The sequence below is a fragment of the Entelurus aequoreus genome, linkage group LG05, assembly GCF_033978785.1.
Source record: "Entelurus aequoreus isolate RoL-2023_Sb linkage group LG05, RoL_Eaeq_v1.1, whole genome shotgun sequence".
Taxonomy (NCBI): Eukaryota; Metazoa; Chordata; class Actinopteri; order Syngnathiformes; family Syngnathidae; genus Entelurus; species Entelurus aequoreus.
This window is the reverse complement of record NC_084735.1, coordinates 25,789,969-25,806,065: the sequence shown is the minus strand read 5'-3', so window position 1 is coordinate 25,806,065 and position 16,097 is coordinate 25,789,969. Positions and strand designations below refer to the sequence as shown.

Below are 16,097 nucleotides of genomic sequence, written 5' to 3'. Positions count from 1 at the left end.
GTCTGGATTCAAATTAATGTATGGATAATTGTCAAAATCTAAGAGATTAGACAAAAACGATGCAATATGTACATAGAATAGTAATTTACGAAATACATTTCTTCCATGAGTTCCATGATGACCACATCCCGTCGCATCAGCCGTTTGCATCCTGCTAATTCCCTTTGATGCTGACATGCTTCTTGATGTGGATTTGAAATGCATAGCTGGACTTTTGCTTTGCACTCATTGGCTCTTTGCCACCTACCCAGGTGGTCAGCAGCACTAGGGGGTTAGGGGGTTGGGGGTGGATCGGGGGCCAGACTTGCAAGGAGCCTCCTTTCATGTGCAGGATAATGGCCCCCAGAGTGAGAATTTGGAGGAGGAGACTTTAAATATCAAAGCAGTGAGAGGTTTCTTTTCTCCTTAATGCGTATTCTGACTTTATAATAAGGGTACAAGTCAAAAGATTCTTAATGTTCTAAATCTGCAAAAAAAAATGTACTCAAGTTGTAGAACAATAGACATCTTTATTGGTATATATATATATATGTATATATATACACGTGTTCATAAATACATTCTTAATCACAGAGTACCTCCGCATGGAGCTACGGTGTGCAGCATGTGACATGTTCTCCGGATTAGACTATAAAAGAGTTTAGAACTCTCCAGACTAGACCTAAGTATATATTGATAGTGGCACTCATAATGGCGTCCCCACTGTCTTTTGTCAGCGGACCACAGGTCTCCGCATTCCACGACCAGGCTCCTGGTTACAAGGCACAGCAGCGGGCAGCTTCTAAGAACCTCTCAAAATGATTTCCACCAGTATTGCTACGTAATTAAAAAGGACCCGTGCGCACATTTTACGAGTTTACGCTCGATTTTGCATGCATGTTAGAAGCTAAATGAATACAAGTTAGTTTCCTAAACACATTTTTATGTTTTAGTGCATTGTCTCCATACATTTAACAAAGTAAAACCCCATATTTTATATTTGGTTGTGAAAATGTAGCTAGTTTATAAAAATAAAAAAAAGACTAGCTGTAACTATATTTGCGGTTTGGGCATCCATATAGAACCCCCCTGGACAAAATTGAATAAAAGGCTCACAAAATAGTTCCTGCTTTATGAATTGAGGCAGAGCTGGAGGTCACTTAATGCCTTATCGGACATACTACGTTTCCATGCACTAAATTAGTCTGATTTCTCTAATAGATCATTTTTTTGTATTTTGACCTGCGTGTGAAGTCCCAGTGTCCATGCACACACTCTAATGCAACTATTGGTCATACATGGTGTCTTCCGTACAGTGGGGGGCACTTGTTTAATTTTTAGTGCAGATAAATGTATTGGTTTTCCGGTGGACCTATTACATCACACAAGGCAACTGCGGCTCAGTTTAGCGCCGTTGTACCTGATGTCCGCTGTAATATTGGCATGGACTAGCAATATTACATCTCTAATGGCTATGCTAATGTGAATAGCAGACAGCATCAAAATATTATTTTATATTGCGCTACTACCAAGAAGGTTTTTGGACCAGATGACTGGCAGGAAATAATTTTTTTTTCGAAGGAATTCTCAGACGGAGAATCATGAAAACAAAACTATCCAATGTCTCTGGGTTCACTCATAAAGCTCTGTAGTTTGACGGGAGTTTAATATTTGAAGGAAAAAACCTTTGTCGATACTGTTCCAGATGAAGGTTGCTTTTTTTCTGGACTATTTTGCCTGTTGTGTGGAATACAAAGTTATTGCTAATCCGTTTTGTGAAGAGGTTAGTGTACGCTTTATCAGTCGCTTTTAATATACCTGCTTCATTCTCTTTCATTTCATTCGTATTACGTTCGGGAGTCCGAAATAAGCCGGCATTCTACATTTCCTTAGCTACTTTCTTAAATCAGTTTCTCTTTTTCTTCCATCAATGCATTTCAAAATAGTCAGGTTTTTTTTATTTAGTTGTAAAGCAAATAAACAAGTCTCCTCTTCATTGCAATTGTTGCTTATATTTAAATTGAATGGTACCTCCTTCCGGGTAATATGCTGTGTTTTGAGACTAGCGCATGCGCGATACGAAGGGTCCCCTCCGGTGGGGCACACCCACTCGAGAGATCTGGGGCCGTATTTATCAAGCTTCTTAGAATTACTCCTAAGAAGTCTGCTAAGAGTTGACTTAAGAGTAAATTAATTCTTCGCTGAAAGCTGCACTTAAAAGTTAGTTATCAAGCGTCTTACTCACACTTTCAGCGAAGTGTAGGACTGAATCTTAAGTGTCACACTCAGAGCTGAATTACAACATTACTATGTGCCGTAAACGGAATTTTAGGTGACATAATTTCTGTGTCCATAGAAATGACCAATCACGGAAGGGAATCCCTTGTCTAAGAATAAAGAAATATCTTAGAAATATTTAAGTGGACAATGGGAGTGTATATTTTGACACTAAACTACAAAATAATACAAAACAAACTAGTCCCCGCCCGCACTCATGCTACCGCTCCCTTTCTTCTCTCGCCCACACACTCACTGACGTCACTCACCTCACATGCTGTCACCTGTTAAAGGGCCACACACACACATACGCTACTCTCATAACATTTTCTTTCCAATTCATTAATTAGGCAACTGATTTGAAACTGGTGTGGGTGGCTCTATATATACTAGCCCACTGCAGCCACATGCAGAAATCAACATGGAATCGAAAATTATTAAATCTGTGACAAAAATAATACCCGCTCTGTCTAAACGATACCGTTTGATCAGCTGCTCATCATCAAACAAAGCCAGGACATCCTTCCGCTCCCTGAACGTTCGCGCACGTCTCTCTTGCCTCAGTGCCATCCCCTGCTGGCAACTCCTAACCACTTAAGACACCTCTGAAGGTCTCTTAAATATCGTGGAGAGTAGGAGTGATTCTTAGACTTAAGAAAGTTGATAAATAGCTTTTATTCTTAAGTTTGAGAGTAGGACTAAATTTCGTAAATTCTCAGGACTTAAGTGTAAAATGGCACTCTAAGACGCTTGATAAATACGGCCCCTGGTTTTCAATTGCATAATCCAGGTGTGTTAGTCCGACTTTTCCAAAACCGAACACAATCGGATTAAGGTGGTTCCATGGGTTGTAGGAGGCTTATTTAGAGCCCAAATTGAACTAATTTAATGCATGGACACGTACTGAATTGGGTGAGAAAAATAACGTGATTTAATTTGGGTCAATTTTAGCCTTGGCCCTGGATTATTATTGCAGCATCGCATCACAGCACTCATGTTTGCATGCTGACTTTGAGGTCTCTGCTGCAGAGGTGGAAATCAGCAGGAGTGACACTAGTCTGGTGTGTGTGGAGGAAGGTTATTCAACGGCGCGGGGGGTGCGACAAGCCTGAAAACCAGAGCCATCCCAGCTACCTGCTGCTTAAAAACCTTTTCTGTTTGATCGTTAACAATGAGAGGATTTGCGATGTGTGTGACAGCCATAGCAACTGATGTTGGGAGCAAGCCGCCTTCGAGTGGAATTTAGCTTGTGAGTGCTGTCATTGCAAAAAAAAAAGTACTCTCATTAGTTTGTATTTCTTCTCATAGCGGCCTCTATACAAATACGCCAGGTCCTTTTGGAAATAAACGCCTCATTTTACATTACTTGTAGTCACAATAACATAAGAAAAGCACGCAGACCTCCCAATTGTAAAAAAAAAAAAAAAAAAAAAGTCCTAAATCCAGACGGTGGTACAGATGAGCCCCAAAACTTGTTCCTTTTTACATTTCCTTAAAGGTAGATGAAAATATGCTCATAACTTTTTATTAGCTTTTTGTAGCGGAATGAAAGAAACAGAGTGAAGCCTCTTGTCAGTAATCAACTGTCTGTGGCGTGGCTGCTAGCATACACAGTAGTTGGAAGCTTGTAACGTAAACGTAAGGTAATGTGTAAATGATCCGGATCAACGCAAAAATGTCATCACTTGTTCCTTATCCCATTTCTTGAAAGTTAAATGAAAATCCGCCATAACTTTTTGCGTTATCTATAGCGGAATAAAATAAACGGAGTAAACGCTGTTGTAAGTAGTGTAGTAGAAATTATACAGTTCAAGCCCAAAATCTGTTTTTCCTGAAAGTTTCATGAAAATTCACCCATAACTTTTTGAGTTATCTATAGCAGATTGAAATAAACGGGAGTGAACGCTCTTGTCTGTCAAAAACCCACACACAGAGCAGCAACAACGTAAAGTAACGCAGAAGAATTATACGGATCAGGCCTCACATCTACTCAGTTGTTCCTTATTTCCTGAAAGTTTTAAGAATATCCGCCAAAAATGGAGTTATTTTACTGACTAAACAGCAACGCTTACATAACCTCCTGGCGGAGGTAACTACTGATGTGCCCATTAGTCATACTAGACGTCATTAGCACAACAGCAGACGTGGCATCTGTAAAGCTGACGTTTGAACGGAAAAATTATAGTAAAAGTGCATCTAAGGAGGAATTACAGTACATTTCATTCCTCGCCCATACATTTGGCACATTCACTAATTGTGTCTGCTTCTATGTGACACAATCATTGCACTGACCTGCAGTTAAAAGGCAAGAAGACATTCACCCTGTGGACACGCGTCAGGCACGATGATGACAGAGTGATACAGTAAGAAAATGCTCACAAACAGCGTCGCATGTAGTCCTGCAGAGGCACACCGACAGCTTCAAATGCGTTAGGCATGTTTTTGTTTTTTTTAGATTTCCCTGGTAGAAAAACGAGCAAACAGGAAGTTAGTTTGTGAGTGAAGGCATAAATGTATTTCTCAAAGATGGTACTTTCATTGTGTTTTGTGGTGCTGGCAGTGGTGGTGATGTGTAAAATCAGGAAGTGCAGACTAGGGCTGGGCGATAAAATGATATCAATATATATCGTGATAGACACGTAATTTATATCAATAAAAAATGCGTTCGATAACATGTTCGATATTTTTTTTCCCTTCCATAGTGGAAGAAATTGGAAGTTGCAAAGCAAAGTTGGCTTCATGACGTCACTCGCTATGGTAACCGAGCAACGCAGGAAGTGATCTGTAGGAGTGACACAATAACAGCCAATCAAGTAACAGTATCAACTATCAGGTTTGGTTGCGCCATCTTGTTGTTTCACGGTTGATTCTATCCATGAAGTGAGAAGAGAAAATGAAAATGAGTGCTGCAGAGAGCAAAGAAGTTGTCAATAGAACAGGAAAAGTCACATCGACAGTATGGCAGTTTTTTTGGATTTTTAAAAAAACGGACCATAGTCAGATCAATGTGGACCGCCTTAGCAGCGCTTACCTGAACACGGCCGTTACTTCCTGGCATTAAAACTGCAAAACATTGTTCTTCTCAGGTTTCTCTATGTTTGCAATTTCACACTTTGCACTATTTTGTTACACTTTATTAAGCATTTCTTACATATTCTTTCATTTTAAAGGTTATTGTTAAGTGTTCAATGTGATTTTAGAATTTGGTTCACATTGATTGTTTTTCATGGTTGTGTTGACATTTCCTTTCCTTTCTGCCTTGATAGATGAGGGGATTGTAATCCAAGGAAGGTTACAGGTTAAATACAAATGTTTACATTTAATATATTTTTATCTTGGTCATTATTTTTAGTACGTCATAAAAATGATCAATAATTATCGATATCGAACGATATAAAGCGCTTATGTCGTGATATTTTTCAGCCATATCGCCCAGCCCTGGGGTAGAGTACGGCCCATTTTGCAGTTTAGTTTGGTCCGATGGTGTAACTATTTTTGTTATTTCCACCTTCCCGTAATGAACGCCATCTTTTTAGTTCCACTAGATTTCACATGTTAAGTATCACAAAATAGAAAACAGGCATTTACAAATTAAAAAGTGACTTTTCTAATCTGTCCAACCATACACTAAAGTGCATTTTGGCCTCCCTTTTTAAAATGATTCATACATTTCAAGTATATTTTAGACTTTATGCCTGGCACATCTGTCACTTTTATAAAAGAGCCCAAAAGCCTGCCCACTCCTGCTCTAAATCGAGAGGTGTTAACTGACAAACGTTTTGGACATCCTGGCTTTTACAGGTTTAAAAGTCTCGTAGGCAAGGCATCGCACCCGCATTGTTTTCCCACGTCTGAGGGAGCGTCCCAGGTCACCGGAGGTTGATGGCGAGGACCACCGTCACAATGACGCCCAGCAGCATGAGGAAGGGCAGCCATGACTTCAGGAAGCCTGCGCAGCTGCAGCAGGTGAAATAAGCACTGTATCATCATACTGCACATTTTAACCATTGTGTAGCGACAACAACTGGAGATCGACCGGGCCGATTATCCTCACCGATATTTGGCATTTTAGCGTATATCGGTATCTGCCTTTTTTTCCCAACAGAACGACTTTAGAAGATACAATATAAACACATATAATACCAGTACTTAGTGTTTACCCCCCCCAAAAAATGAAGTCCTACATTAGAAAAGTTTCCTTTTTGCTAGAGCCCAATTATTATTTTAAATTAATTTAAGAACATAAATTACTCTCATTGTCAATAATTATCCCTTAATATGTTTTGACACCATTTATTTGAGTTCTCTATCTCCCTCCTGCAGTTCTAGTCACCTACAGCTTACATGTACTTGTCAAAACTTTAATTTTTTGCCCGCAAATCTAGTTTTTGTCCTTCTTTCCTGGCGTCTTCCAGGTCCTGTTTTGTTTGTTTTCGCTACTGCAGAGATCGAATCAGTAAACAAGCCTCCGTCTGGAACACTCGGAGTGTGGGCTCGTTAAAGGAGCGCGCAGAGTTTCATGTTCTGTGATTCAATCAAATAACGCGACAGAGATGGGTGATAAATAGGAGACTTATTATATAAGTAAAGAAAAGCAGGCAGCAGCTCACATATTCTCATATTTTCTGTGACATCCAGAAAGAAATTATGTCAGCCAGCTTGAACCCAAAATAGTTTTTATTTAATGTTCGCAATATTACAGGGTTCCTCACGAGGACAACTTACAATGTATTAAATCCATAAACTGCTATAAAATTGAGTAGATGGCGAGGTATTGTAATGTAGAGAAACCCCATATTTTTACCAATTTTCCAAGGAGATTTCCCGTATTTTGAAATGCAAATATTGATGCTCCTCTTAGACACACGTAATAAATGTGTTTGTGAAACTCCTTGTTTTTTTGGTGCTAAATTAACTACAACATTAGCGCCGCATAAAACATTATGTTGCTACCGTAAAAAATTATGTTAAAAAAAAACTTCAAGGGGAACTGTACTTATTTGGGAATTTTGCCTATCGTTCACATTAATTATAAACCTCTTAAGGCCCAAGCTGTTTGTTTACATGCTTTTTTTATTTCTCTTTGCTATTTGGGCTTATTGGACCCTAATTAGAATAAAAACTAAAAATCATCTTTTGATATGATGTACTTATTAATCCATAAGTAAACAAACGTGTACTTCATGTGCTAATTTTTATTTTTACACTTTTTTTTTCCAAATTCCACTGTATGTTATACTCTTCTGACACCACCAGATAGCAGTATAAGTGTCCACATAAGCGGCATAAGACCTCAATTCAGTAGTGTACACAATTTTGGAAATAAGAGCTAAAAGGTGCTGTCCACGCCTGTGGCCACTAAGGCCTTTAGAGGATTTTATGAAAGACATGGTGACGGATGTATTTTTTTAAAAATGCATTCTAACTCAAATAATAGCAGAGCCAATGGGAGGTTCTCTATTCCGCCTATAAAACCCAATAAAAAAACATCTAAAAGGCGCCAACAATACTTCATTTACATTACGTGACTTGAATATTGGCAAGATATTGGTATTATAAGCGCTAACGCAGACAAACTATAGCGGCGCCGTGATCACAAGCGTGTGAGCCAATGTTGACATGATCGACTGATCAGCTGCTTCCTCATTTCCTTGCTTGTCAAACTTTATTCTAGATCATATATAATGCCCCTCACTTGGATAGAAGGACGAAGACGTATTCCGACAAGTTGGTACACTTTGACAGCAAAATTAGACCCGGAAATGGCGAGAACAACACAAAAATACGCTTGGTTCCACCCCCCTTTTCTCCGCAAAGATTAGAAGTCATTCTTCACTAAATGGGAATATATGAACATCTTTGTCGTCTGCATTCTAATGACAGCAGACTTTGTACAGTAAGTGATGTTTTATTATGTTTGTTGGCTCTTATAAAGTCTGCAATGAGTAGTAATCAGTGATGTTATAAAAAAAAAGCAAACGTGATGCGTTTTTGAAATTAATGTGCCGTGTATGTTTAAAATGATCAAAATGCATAAATATGTAATGTTATTATAAATGTGACCGCTACGACATTGCATATATACTTACATCATGTATATAACACCTCAATGAAGGTGTGTGTATGTTTTTTAAGGACTTTATAGGCGGAATAGAGCAACTTCAAAAGTAAGAGGACTTTTGATCAAATGTATTTAATATTTAGAATTAGAGATGTCCGATAATGGCTTTTTTGCCGATATCCGATATTGTCCAACTCTTAATTACAGATTCCGATATCAACTGATACCGATATATGGTCGTGGAATTAACACATTATTATGCCTAATTTTGTTGTGATGCCCCGCTGGATGCATTAAACAATGTAACAAGGTTTTCCAAAATAAATCAACTCAAGTTATGGAAAAAAATGCCAACATGGCACTGCCATATTTATTATTGAAGTCACAGAGTGCATTATTTTTTTTAACATGCCTCAAAACAGCAGCTTGGAATTTGGGACATGCTCTCACTGAGATAATCCTGATACCCACTACAACTATGGGAAATACTATACTTTGACTTTCACAAAGTCTAAATCTAAGAAAGTGCGGGGGGGGTTGTATATTGTAGCGTCCCGGAAGAGTTAGTGCTGCAAGGGGGTTCTGGGTATTTGTTCTGTTGTGTTTATGTTGTGTTACGGTGCGGATGTTCTCCCGAAATGTGTTTGTCATTCTTGTTTGGTGTGGGTTCACAGTGTGGCGCATATTTGTAACAGTGTTAAAGTTGTTTATATGGCTACCCTCAGTGTGACCTGTATGGCTGTTGACCAAGTATGCTTTGCTTTCACTTGTGTGTGTGAAAAGCCGTTGATATTATGTGACTGGGCCGGCACGCATAGGCAGTGCCTTAAAGGTTGATTGGCGCTCTGTACTTCTCCCTACGTCCGTGTACACAGCGGCGTTTTAAAAAGTCATAAATTTTACTTTTTAAAACCGATACCGATAATTTCCGATATCACATTTGAAAGCATTTATCGGCCGATAATATCAGCAGATATTATTGGACATCCCTATTTAGAATGCTTTTTAAAAATAAAAAAAGACATACGTTGTCATGCCTTTTATAATGATTGTGAACTGATTGTGAATGATAGACAAAATTCCCAAAAAAGTGCAGTTCCCCTTCAAAGCCTTGTCCATCTGTTTACTGACGTAATCTATACATGTTTAAACAACCTTTACTGTAAATAAACATTGGTTCCGAATATCGGTTATCGGCCTCTTTGACTACTAATAATCGTATCGGCTTTGTAAAAATCGGTCGATCTCTAATAACTACTATGTTTGTGTCTCACCTGACATGTTTCCCGTGGATAAACACGAGTAGGCAAAGCTTGATCATGTTCCATGAAGTGCTGTTTTCATACTGCATCAGATTTAGAGCCATAGCAACGTGCGAGTGGCAGTTGTCGCAACATAGGTTGTGCTGGAAATACATAAAACGGTGAAGACTGTGTTTTCTCCTTGAAACAACAACAACAAAAAGCCATTTACCATCCTGTGTTTGTACTCCTCTGAAGCGTCATGCACGGCTCTATCCCAGGCATTAGAGCCACTTGCATAGACTTTGCTAATGTCAAGCATCCAGTACCTTGAAAGAGAAATAAAACAAAATGCTTAAGTCGTCCTTAAAATCACTTGCCTCACATTAACTCACTTTGTGGGTCTCCCAAAAGCCATGTTGTCCTCCTTCAAAGCAAAACACAGGAAATAAGGTTCCAGTGATTAAATAATCATTTTAAGAAGACGTCATGGCATTACTTACTGAAACAAAATAGGGTCCAGCAAAGTCTCGAATGATCCCAGTGGAAGTGCAGATGCCCATGTGTCCAATAATTGGAAATAACCATCTAGCAAAACACATTAGAGCATGGATTTGACTGTGATTATGCCATGAAATAATAATCTATAGTGGTAGGTAGAGTTGATTATGCCATGAAATAATAATCTATATTGGTAGGTAGAGCATATACTATGCAAACACTCATTAACAAATACTATCCTACCATAATAAATGCAAGGTAGGTACGTGGCAATCGGTCGTTATCTCCATTGCACAATGATCGAAGAGATAGGCAATGTGTGTCATTATTTTCTGTGTAGGGAGGTCATTATTTAACTTATTAAAAAGCACTAAGGTTGATGCCGTAATTAGAATTCCCCAAAATGTCCGGACTTGATATTGAGAAGTGCAAAAAATCTACATGAACAATTTTACATCATTCATACAAAATCATACCCGAAAGTACGTTTTAATATCTTTACTTGGTTTTATTTGTTTGTATGCGTATTTATAAAACTGAAAATATTAAGTCAACTTAAGCACTCAATTATGGTTTTTGTGCTTACTAAAAATTTCTGTCCTGGGCCGCAGCTATGAAAATACACAAAAATTGTGTAATGTTTCATGTACATACTATGGTCATTGAGTAATGCTGAATTATTCGCTCTAAATGGTGTTTTATGATGTTTTAAACCATTCACGGTTTGTATTCAAAGCAGTATGTCTATACCAGGGATCTCAAGGTCGCGGCCCACAGGGCGCAATTGGCCGAGACGATATTTTGTGTTTTAGATGAAAGGCACTTTACAGTGTTATGTGCGGAGCTGAACGAACCTACCAATCACAGTGGGGTATATGGCTCTCAGGGGCAGGACATCGACCGAGCTTGATGCAAGCAGAGAAACAGCGCGCTGCATTCACAACACGGGACATTATACATATATATTATTTATTATTATACCTACATACGTCTCTCTCGGACAAAATAAATCAAAGTGATGCGTATGAGGCGGGATATAAAAAACATAAGGAACTCAATAGCTGTGTCCCAATTCAGGGTCTGCATCCTTCAGAGTGCGCATTTGTGGGGTGCTGATGTCATTGCGGTGCGCAAAGGCTGTCCCAATTCAATAAAGTTCCAAGTGTCCTTCGAATGCGGCCGACATATGTGTCCTTTTCTGCCATCAGCCGAAAGGTTGCATCCGTGTACACTTTGCGTCCTTTCATATCCCGAGATCATTTGCTCTCACAACTCTGAAAAATATTGTCTACGTGGACCGGACCGGAAAGAGCGACTATAATTTGTAAGTATATCTTTGTTTATTAATTTAAAACAGCTAAAAGCAGACACGTCAAACAGGGGTGACTGTAGTGATATACATTTTTGTAGAAATATGAGACCTCGACTATCGTAATGTTGCACATCCTCTGTGCTCTTTCCTCCTCTCTTTACCCCGAGGGATTGCCGTATATCCGGCCATTGCAAACAGCTTGGTGCATGGAGCTTTTTCCAACGTTTGCAAGTAAAGCCTGACATATTTTAATTTACTTTTTTAGACTGCAATAACTTGACTTAATCATGTTATATTAATGTCTGGCCGGACTAATGACGTATTGTAAACGTGTCATCAACATACCGATATTAGTTATTACTGTTTTTTTGCGTACATTTGCATGTTATTTGAAAATGTTTACTTCTATTAATGATTATTGTGATCTTGTGTTTAACTTTTCTGCTTTTGTTGCTGTGCAGAATAATCAAGGAGGAGGACTTGGACAACAAATGACCAAAAAGAAATGACAACAGATACAAATTAATAAACTCATGTACTGAAACTGTAGTTGTTGTGATTAATTTTCTCTGCCTTCATTGCAAATAATTATATGATAATAATAATATTATGCTATCCCAATATTTACTATTACTGGCTATAATGCAACCAAATTGACAAGATTAGAAAATTACCGGTACATCAATTGTGAATCCCAAATAAATAATGTAAGATCGTGTGGTGTTGCTGTTTAGATAGACTGAGAGGTACATGTTCCACTTCAACAAGCATGAAAATAAATCCATCATTAACTAATAATTAGGAACAACAGCTTTAGAATGCTTGTCAACACGTGACACATCTCCCATGATCGGTCGTCTCTAACCGCAGGAAAATCAGACGGTGCCGGTAGCTATTAAAATAAATAAGGTAAAAATAAGGTAAAGGACCAAGAGAACACAAAACGATTCGACGTTCTTCTCTCAAGTTAGCCATTTTTTTAACGTTGTGCGACTGAGCAGCAGATACGTGACATAATTGTAAGGGCGGGGACAACTGACGTGACCAGGAAGTGTCCCGTAGGCCAATGGTCCCCAACCACCGGTCCGTGGATCGATTGTACCGGGCCGCACAAGAAATTAAAAAAAATAATAATATTAAAAAAAAAACTTTTTTATTTTTTTATTAAATCAACATAAAAAAACACAAGATACACTTACATTTAGTGCACCAACCCAAAAAACCTCCCTCCCCCATTTACACTCATTCACACTCATTCGCACAAAAGGGTTGTTTCTTTCTGTTATTAATATTTCTGGTTCCTACATTATATATCAATAAAGATCAATACAGTCTGCAGGGATACAGTCCGTAAGCACGCATGATTGTATTTTTTTATGACAAAAAAAAGATAAAATTCAAAAATAAATAAAAATACCATACCCCCCGGTCCGTGGGACAAATTTTCAAGCGTTGACCGGTCCGCAGTTACAAAAAGGTTGGGGACCACTGCCGTAGGCTACACTGTCCCAATTCATATCGCTCAAGCCGCTGCTGGAGGACTCTTGCTAGGACCCACACTTTGTCAACCGCATAGGCTGGGTCCTTCAAAGAATGCAAACCCTGAATTGGGACACAGCTACTGTTACATAGCGACACTTGTCCGTCTGCAATATCAGTGCCCCATAACCCACACCGTTATTTCTGGGTCATTATTTTTTATTTGCATTGCCTCACACAAATAAAAATTAATTGATGTCATTTGTTTTTTGTTTTTGTTTCTGTGACTACGATTACAACAGCACAGCAGATAAACACTCCGGAAGCAGTCGCCTTTATGCGTTCGCTATCCCAGTACTTTCTACCATCTACAAATGCCATGGAGTTAATGGCATCATGAAAAACATGAACATTGAGTGCAAAAACAAAGGAGACTGCTACCAGGTTATTGTCCGCCGACCGCTGTGCTGCTGTTACTGTCAAGAAAAAGAAGCGGAAATTATGTGCATCGACACGACAGTGACACCAAGTGGAGTTAAAATATATTCTACATCCCAAAACATTTATTTACTTTTTTCTTGTCAATTCCCAATTTGTTATGTATTTTTCATCTTATTTTGTGTTAAAAAAAACTAAAATAAAGACATTTGAGAAGATTGGAATTTTTTTAGCAAAGCTTTTCTTGCGAAATACCTGATGCGGCTCAAACTCCAGCGGCCCCCGTGTGAATAGAGTTTGAGATCCCTGGTCTGAACCATAGGATTAGTTTGCTCTTGGCGCTGATGCCATCTGTGTGGACATTGTCGTAGTGACAACACTGCATGAAATCAATTGATCATTTTATTGAACCCCTCTAAGTTATAATTTGTAAAAAAAAAAAAAAACTTCCTCAAAAAATCCTAAATTTATAGGGAATTTCAATTGATTGATGAAATTATTAATTAGATTTAAAGAAACTAGATTACCCTTTCAAAAAGGTATCATCTTTTGAAAACCCTATTTGAAACAATTCCAGGAAATATGGAAATTACCGTTAATTGTAACGTTGCTAATTAATCTAAATAAATTGGCTATTTAATCAAGTTGTTATTTTTTACATGAAGTTATTTTCTTTGAGTTACCGTATTTTTCGGACTATAAGTCGCAGTTTTTTTTCATAGTTTGGCCGGGGGGGTGCGACTTATACTCAGGAGCGACTTATGTGTGAAATTATTAACACATTACCGTAAAATATCAAATAATATTATTTAGCTCATTCACATAAGAGACTAGACGTATAAGATTTCATGGGATTTAGCGATTAGGAGTGACAGATTGTTTGGTAAACGTATAGCATGTTCTATATGTTATAGTTATTTGAATGACTCTTACCATAATATGTTACGTTAACATACCAGGCACGTTCTCAGTTGGTTATTTATGCGTCATATAACGTACACTTATTCAGCCTGTTGTTCACTATTCTTTATTTATTTTAAATTGCCTTTCAAATGTCTATTTTTGGTGTTGGGTTTTATCAAATAAATTTCCCCAAAAAGTGCGACTTATATATGTTTTTTTCCTTCTTTATTATGCATTTTCAGCTGGTGCGACTTATACTCCGGAGCGACTTATACTCCGAAAAATACAGTACTGACCTAAACCATTTGCTTTTTATTTCCTGCAATAATGACTAATAAAGGCGCTATGATGTTTTGAAGTTAATTTTCCAAATTATAGGTCACACATTTCTTTGTCTTTATGGATAATTCAAGACAAAAAAGTCATTGATCCTTGAACTTCCAAAAATTCGTACATCCAGTAATATTTGGCTTATCGCAATGGCGCAAGTATCTTTGCAACGTTTTTACCAAGGTATTTCCCATTGCTTTGAGATTATTTAGCATTTTACATTTTTTGTTACATTATGCAAGGTAGGACCCAGGCACTTCCGGGGGTTACCGGAAGCTGTAGAGCATGAATAATTGGATGCCTACTTCCTTTTTACTCTTTTAAGGTAACATTTTGACGCAATCTGCAGTAACTATTTTACACAAAGGCATTAATACCAAGTCACCAGTTGACAAAACGGAGTGTTTAGTCAGCATAATCCCTACGTAATTTAAGACTTACAGATATAATAATAATAATTACAGCTATTTCAAATGCTAATATATACTCACTTGTATCAAAGCTCTACACACATAAAATACATTATGATATTAACATTTTAGGATGAATGTGAATTAGCCACAGGGTTGTGTGCACTAGCTAACTAGCTAAGCTAATATGACTTCCTTGGTCCTACATCCGGGTGTTTAGAGTCAGTGGTGGGCAACTCACGACAACACGGGTATGGGCGTCCAGACGATACAGTGAGGGTAACGACTGGCCTCTGGGTTGATTTTCTCCGACGCTATGTGATAGTTCTTCATGGTTTCTTTCTCGTTAACATCCGCCATAGCCAGCTACGAGAAACAGAACTCCAACCGACACCTACCTCACCTACCTCACACGCAACACAGTCAAGCGGAGAATTATACACTCAGGGAGGGGACATTCAAAATAAAACTAATCTCTCGTGTTAATGCTGAATGTGAACATCATGTATCGTTAACATAAGTGACTAACTTTTGCTGTATGTGTTACATAAATTAAGGGGCTAAGAAACGTTTTTTTTTAAATGTGTAAAATACGTGTATTATTCCGCCAGTTGAGAATGTTGTCTTATTTTGAAGGACGTTGTCGGAAGTTTGAATCAGTCATTCTCGCGTCACTGCTTTTGTTTCGTTTCTGGCAGATGCAACCATCGTATGGGTGAGGGCCGACATCCGGGCAACTGAGCTACATACGGGTTCTTCAAGCCATAGCAACCAGACTGGCGTTGAAAACAAACCGTTGCCATTACTCTTTAACCTGTCGACCTACGCTGGTTAAACCCGTCATTCTGCCTCCAAAATGCCGAAAAACTGTGTTGTTTTTGGTTGTGCTAACCACAACTGGAAACAGGGAAAACAAATGTTGTATTTTGTTCTGCCAAAGCGTGATAAAAGCCCACAGAGACGAGACAAATGGCTCGCAGCTTTACACTGGGAAAACGAGGACGGATCTCACTGGAGTCTGGTCGTGTGTTAGGATCACTTCGTTTCTGGTAAATATAAGGAACAAAAATCCACCTTCTTAACCACAACTTGGCTATACGTCCGTGCTAATGTTGTACTTGTTGAATTTGTACCTTATAACGTTCGACAGCTGAAGTTGTTGTTGT

General features: G+C 38.4%; 2 protein-coding genes across 4 annotated transcripts in view; one reads left to right on the top strand and one right to left on the bottom strand.

Annotated features, from left to right (window-relative positions):
• Positions 1-500: 500 nt before the first annotated feature.
• tmem222b (transmembrane protein 222b) lies at positions 501-15,383 on the bottom strand. 2 transcript variants are annotated; one of them, XM_062047512.1, is made up of 7 exons: positions 15,173-15,383; positions 10,062-10,146; positions 9,954-9,985; positions 9,791-9,887; positions 9,592-9,722; positions 6,089-6,213; positions 501-4,717 (listed from the first exon to the last, which is right to left on the bottom strand). In XM_062047512.1, exons 1-6 carry the CDS (start codon positions 15,289-15,291, stop codon positions 6,126-6,128), a joined length of 552 nt encoding a protein of 183 aa, XP_061903496.1. In that variant the 5' UTR covers positions 15,292-15,383; the 3' UTR covers positions 501-4,717; positions 6,089-6,125. The 2 variants fall into 2 exon arrangements, with proteins under 2 accessions (XP_061903496.1, XP_061903495.1); XM_062047511.1 differs by having other exon boundaries at positions 501-6,213; positions 15,173-15,382.
• paqr7a (progestin and adipoQ receptor family member VII, a) overlaps positions 14,827-16,097 on the top strand; it is a 16,498-nt gene continuing 15,227 nt past the window's right edge. The window contains exon 1 of one of the 2 annotated variants that reach the window (XM_062047510.1): positions 14,827-14,846. The gene's annotated coding sequence lies outside the window, so the exon portion shown is untranslated. Of the gene's footprint in view, positions 14,847-15,630 lie in introns of those variants that run through there. The other variant, XM_062047509.1, reaches the window with a different exon arrangement.

Coding starts and splice junctions, on each gene's coding strand:
- tmem222b (XM_062047512.1), bottom strand. CDS start 15,291: ATGGCGGATGTTAACGAGAAAGAAACCATGAAGAACTATCACATAGCG. Junction 9,986..10,061: donor CTGGACCCTATTTTGTTTCA/GTAAGTAATGCC, acceptor TTTGCTTTGAAG/GAGGACAACATGGCTTTTGG. Junction 9,888..9,953: donor GCTTTTGGGAGACCCACAAA/GTGAGTTAATGT, acceptor TTCTCTTTCAAG/GTACTGGATGCTTGACATTA.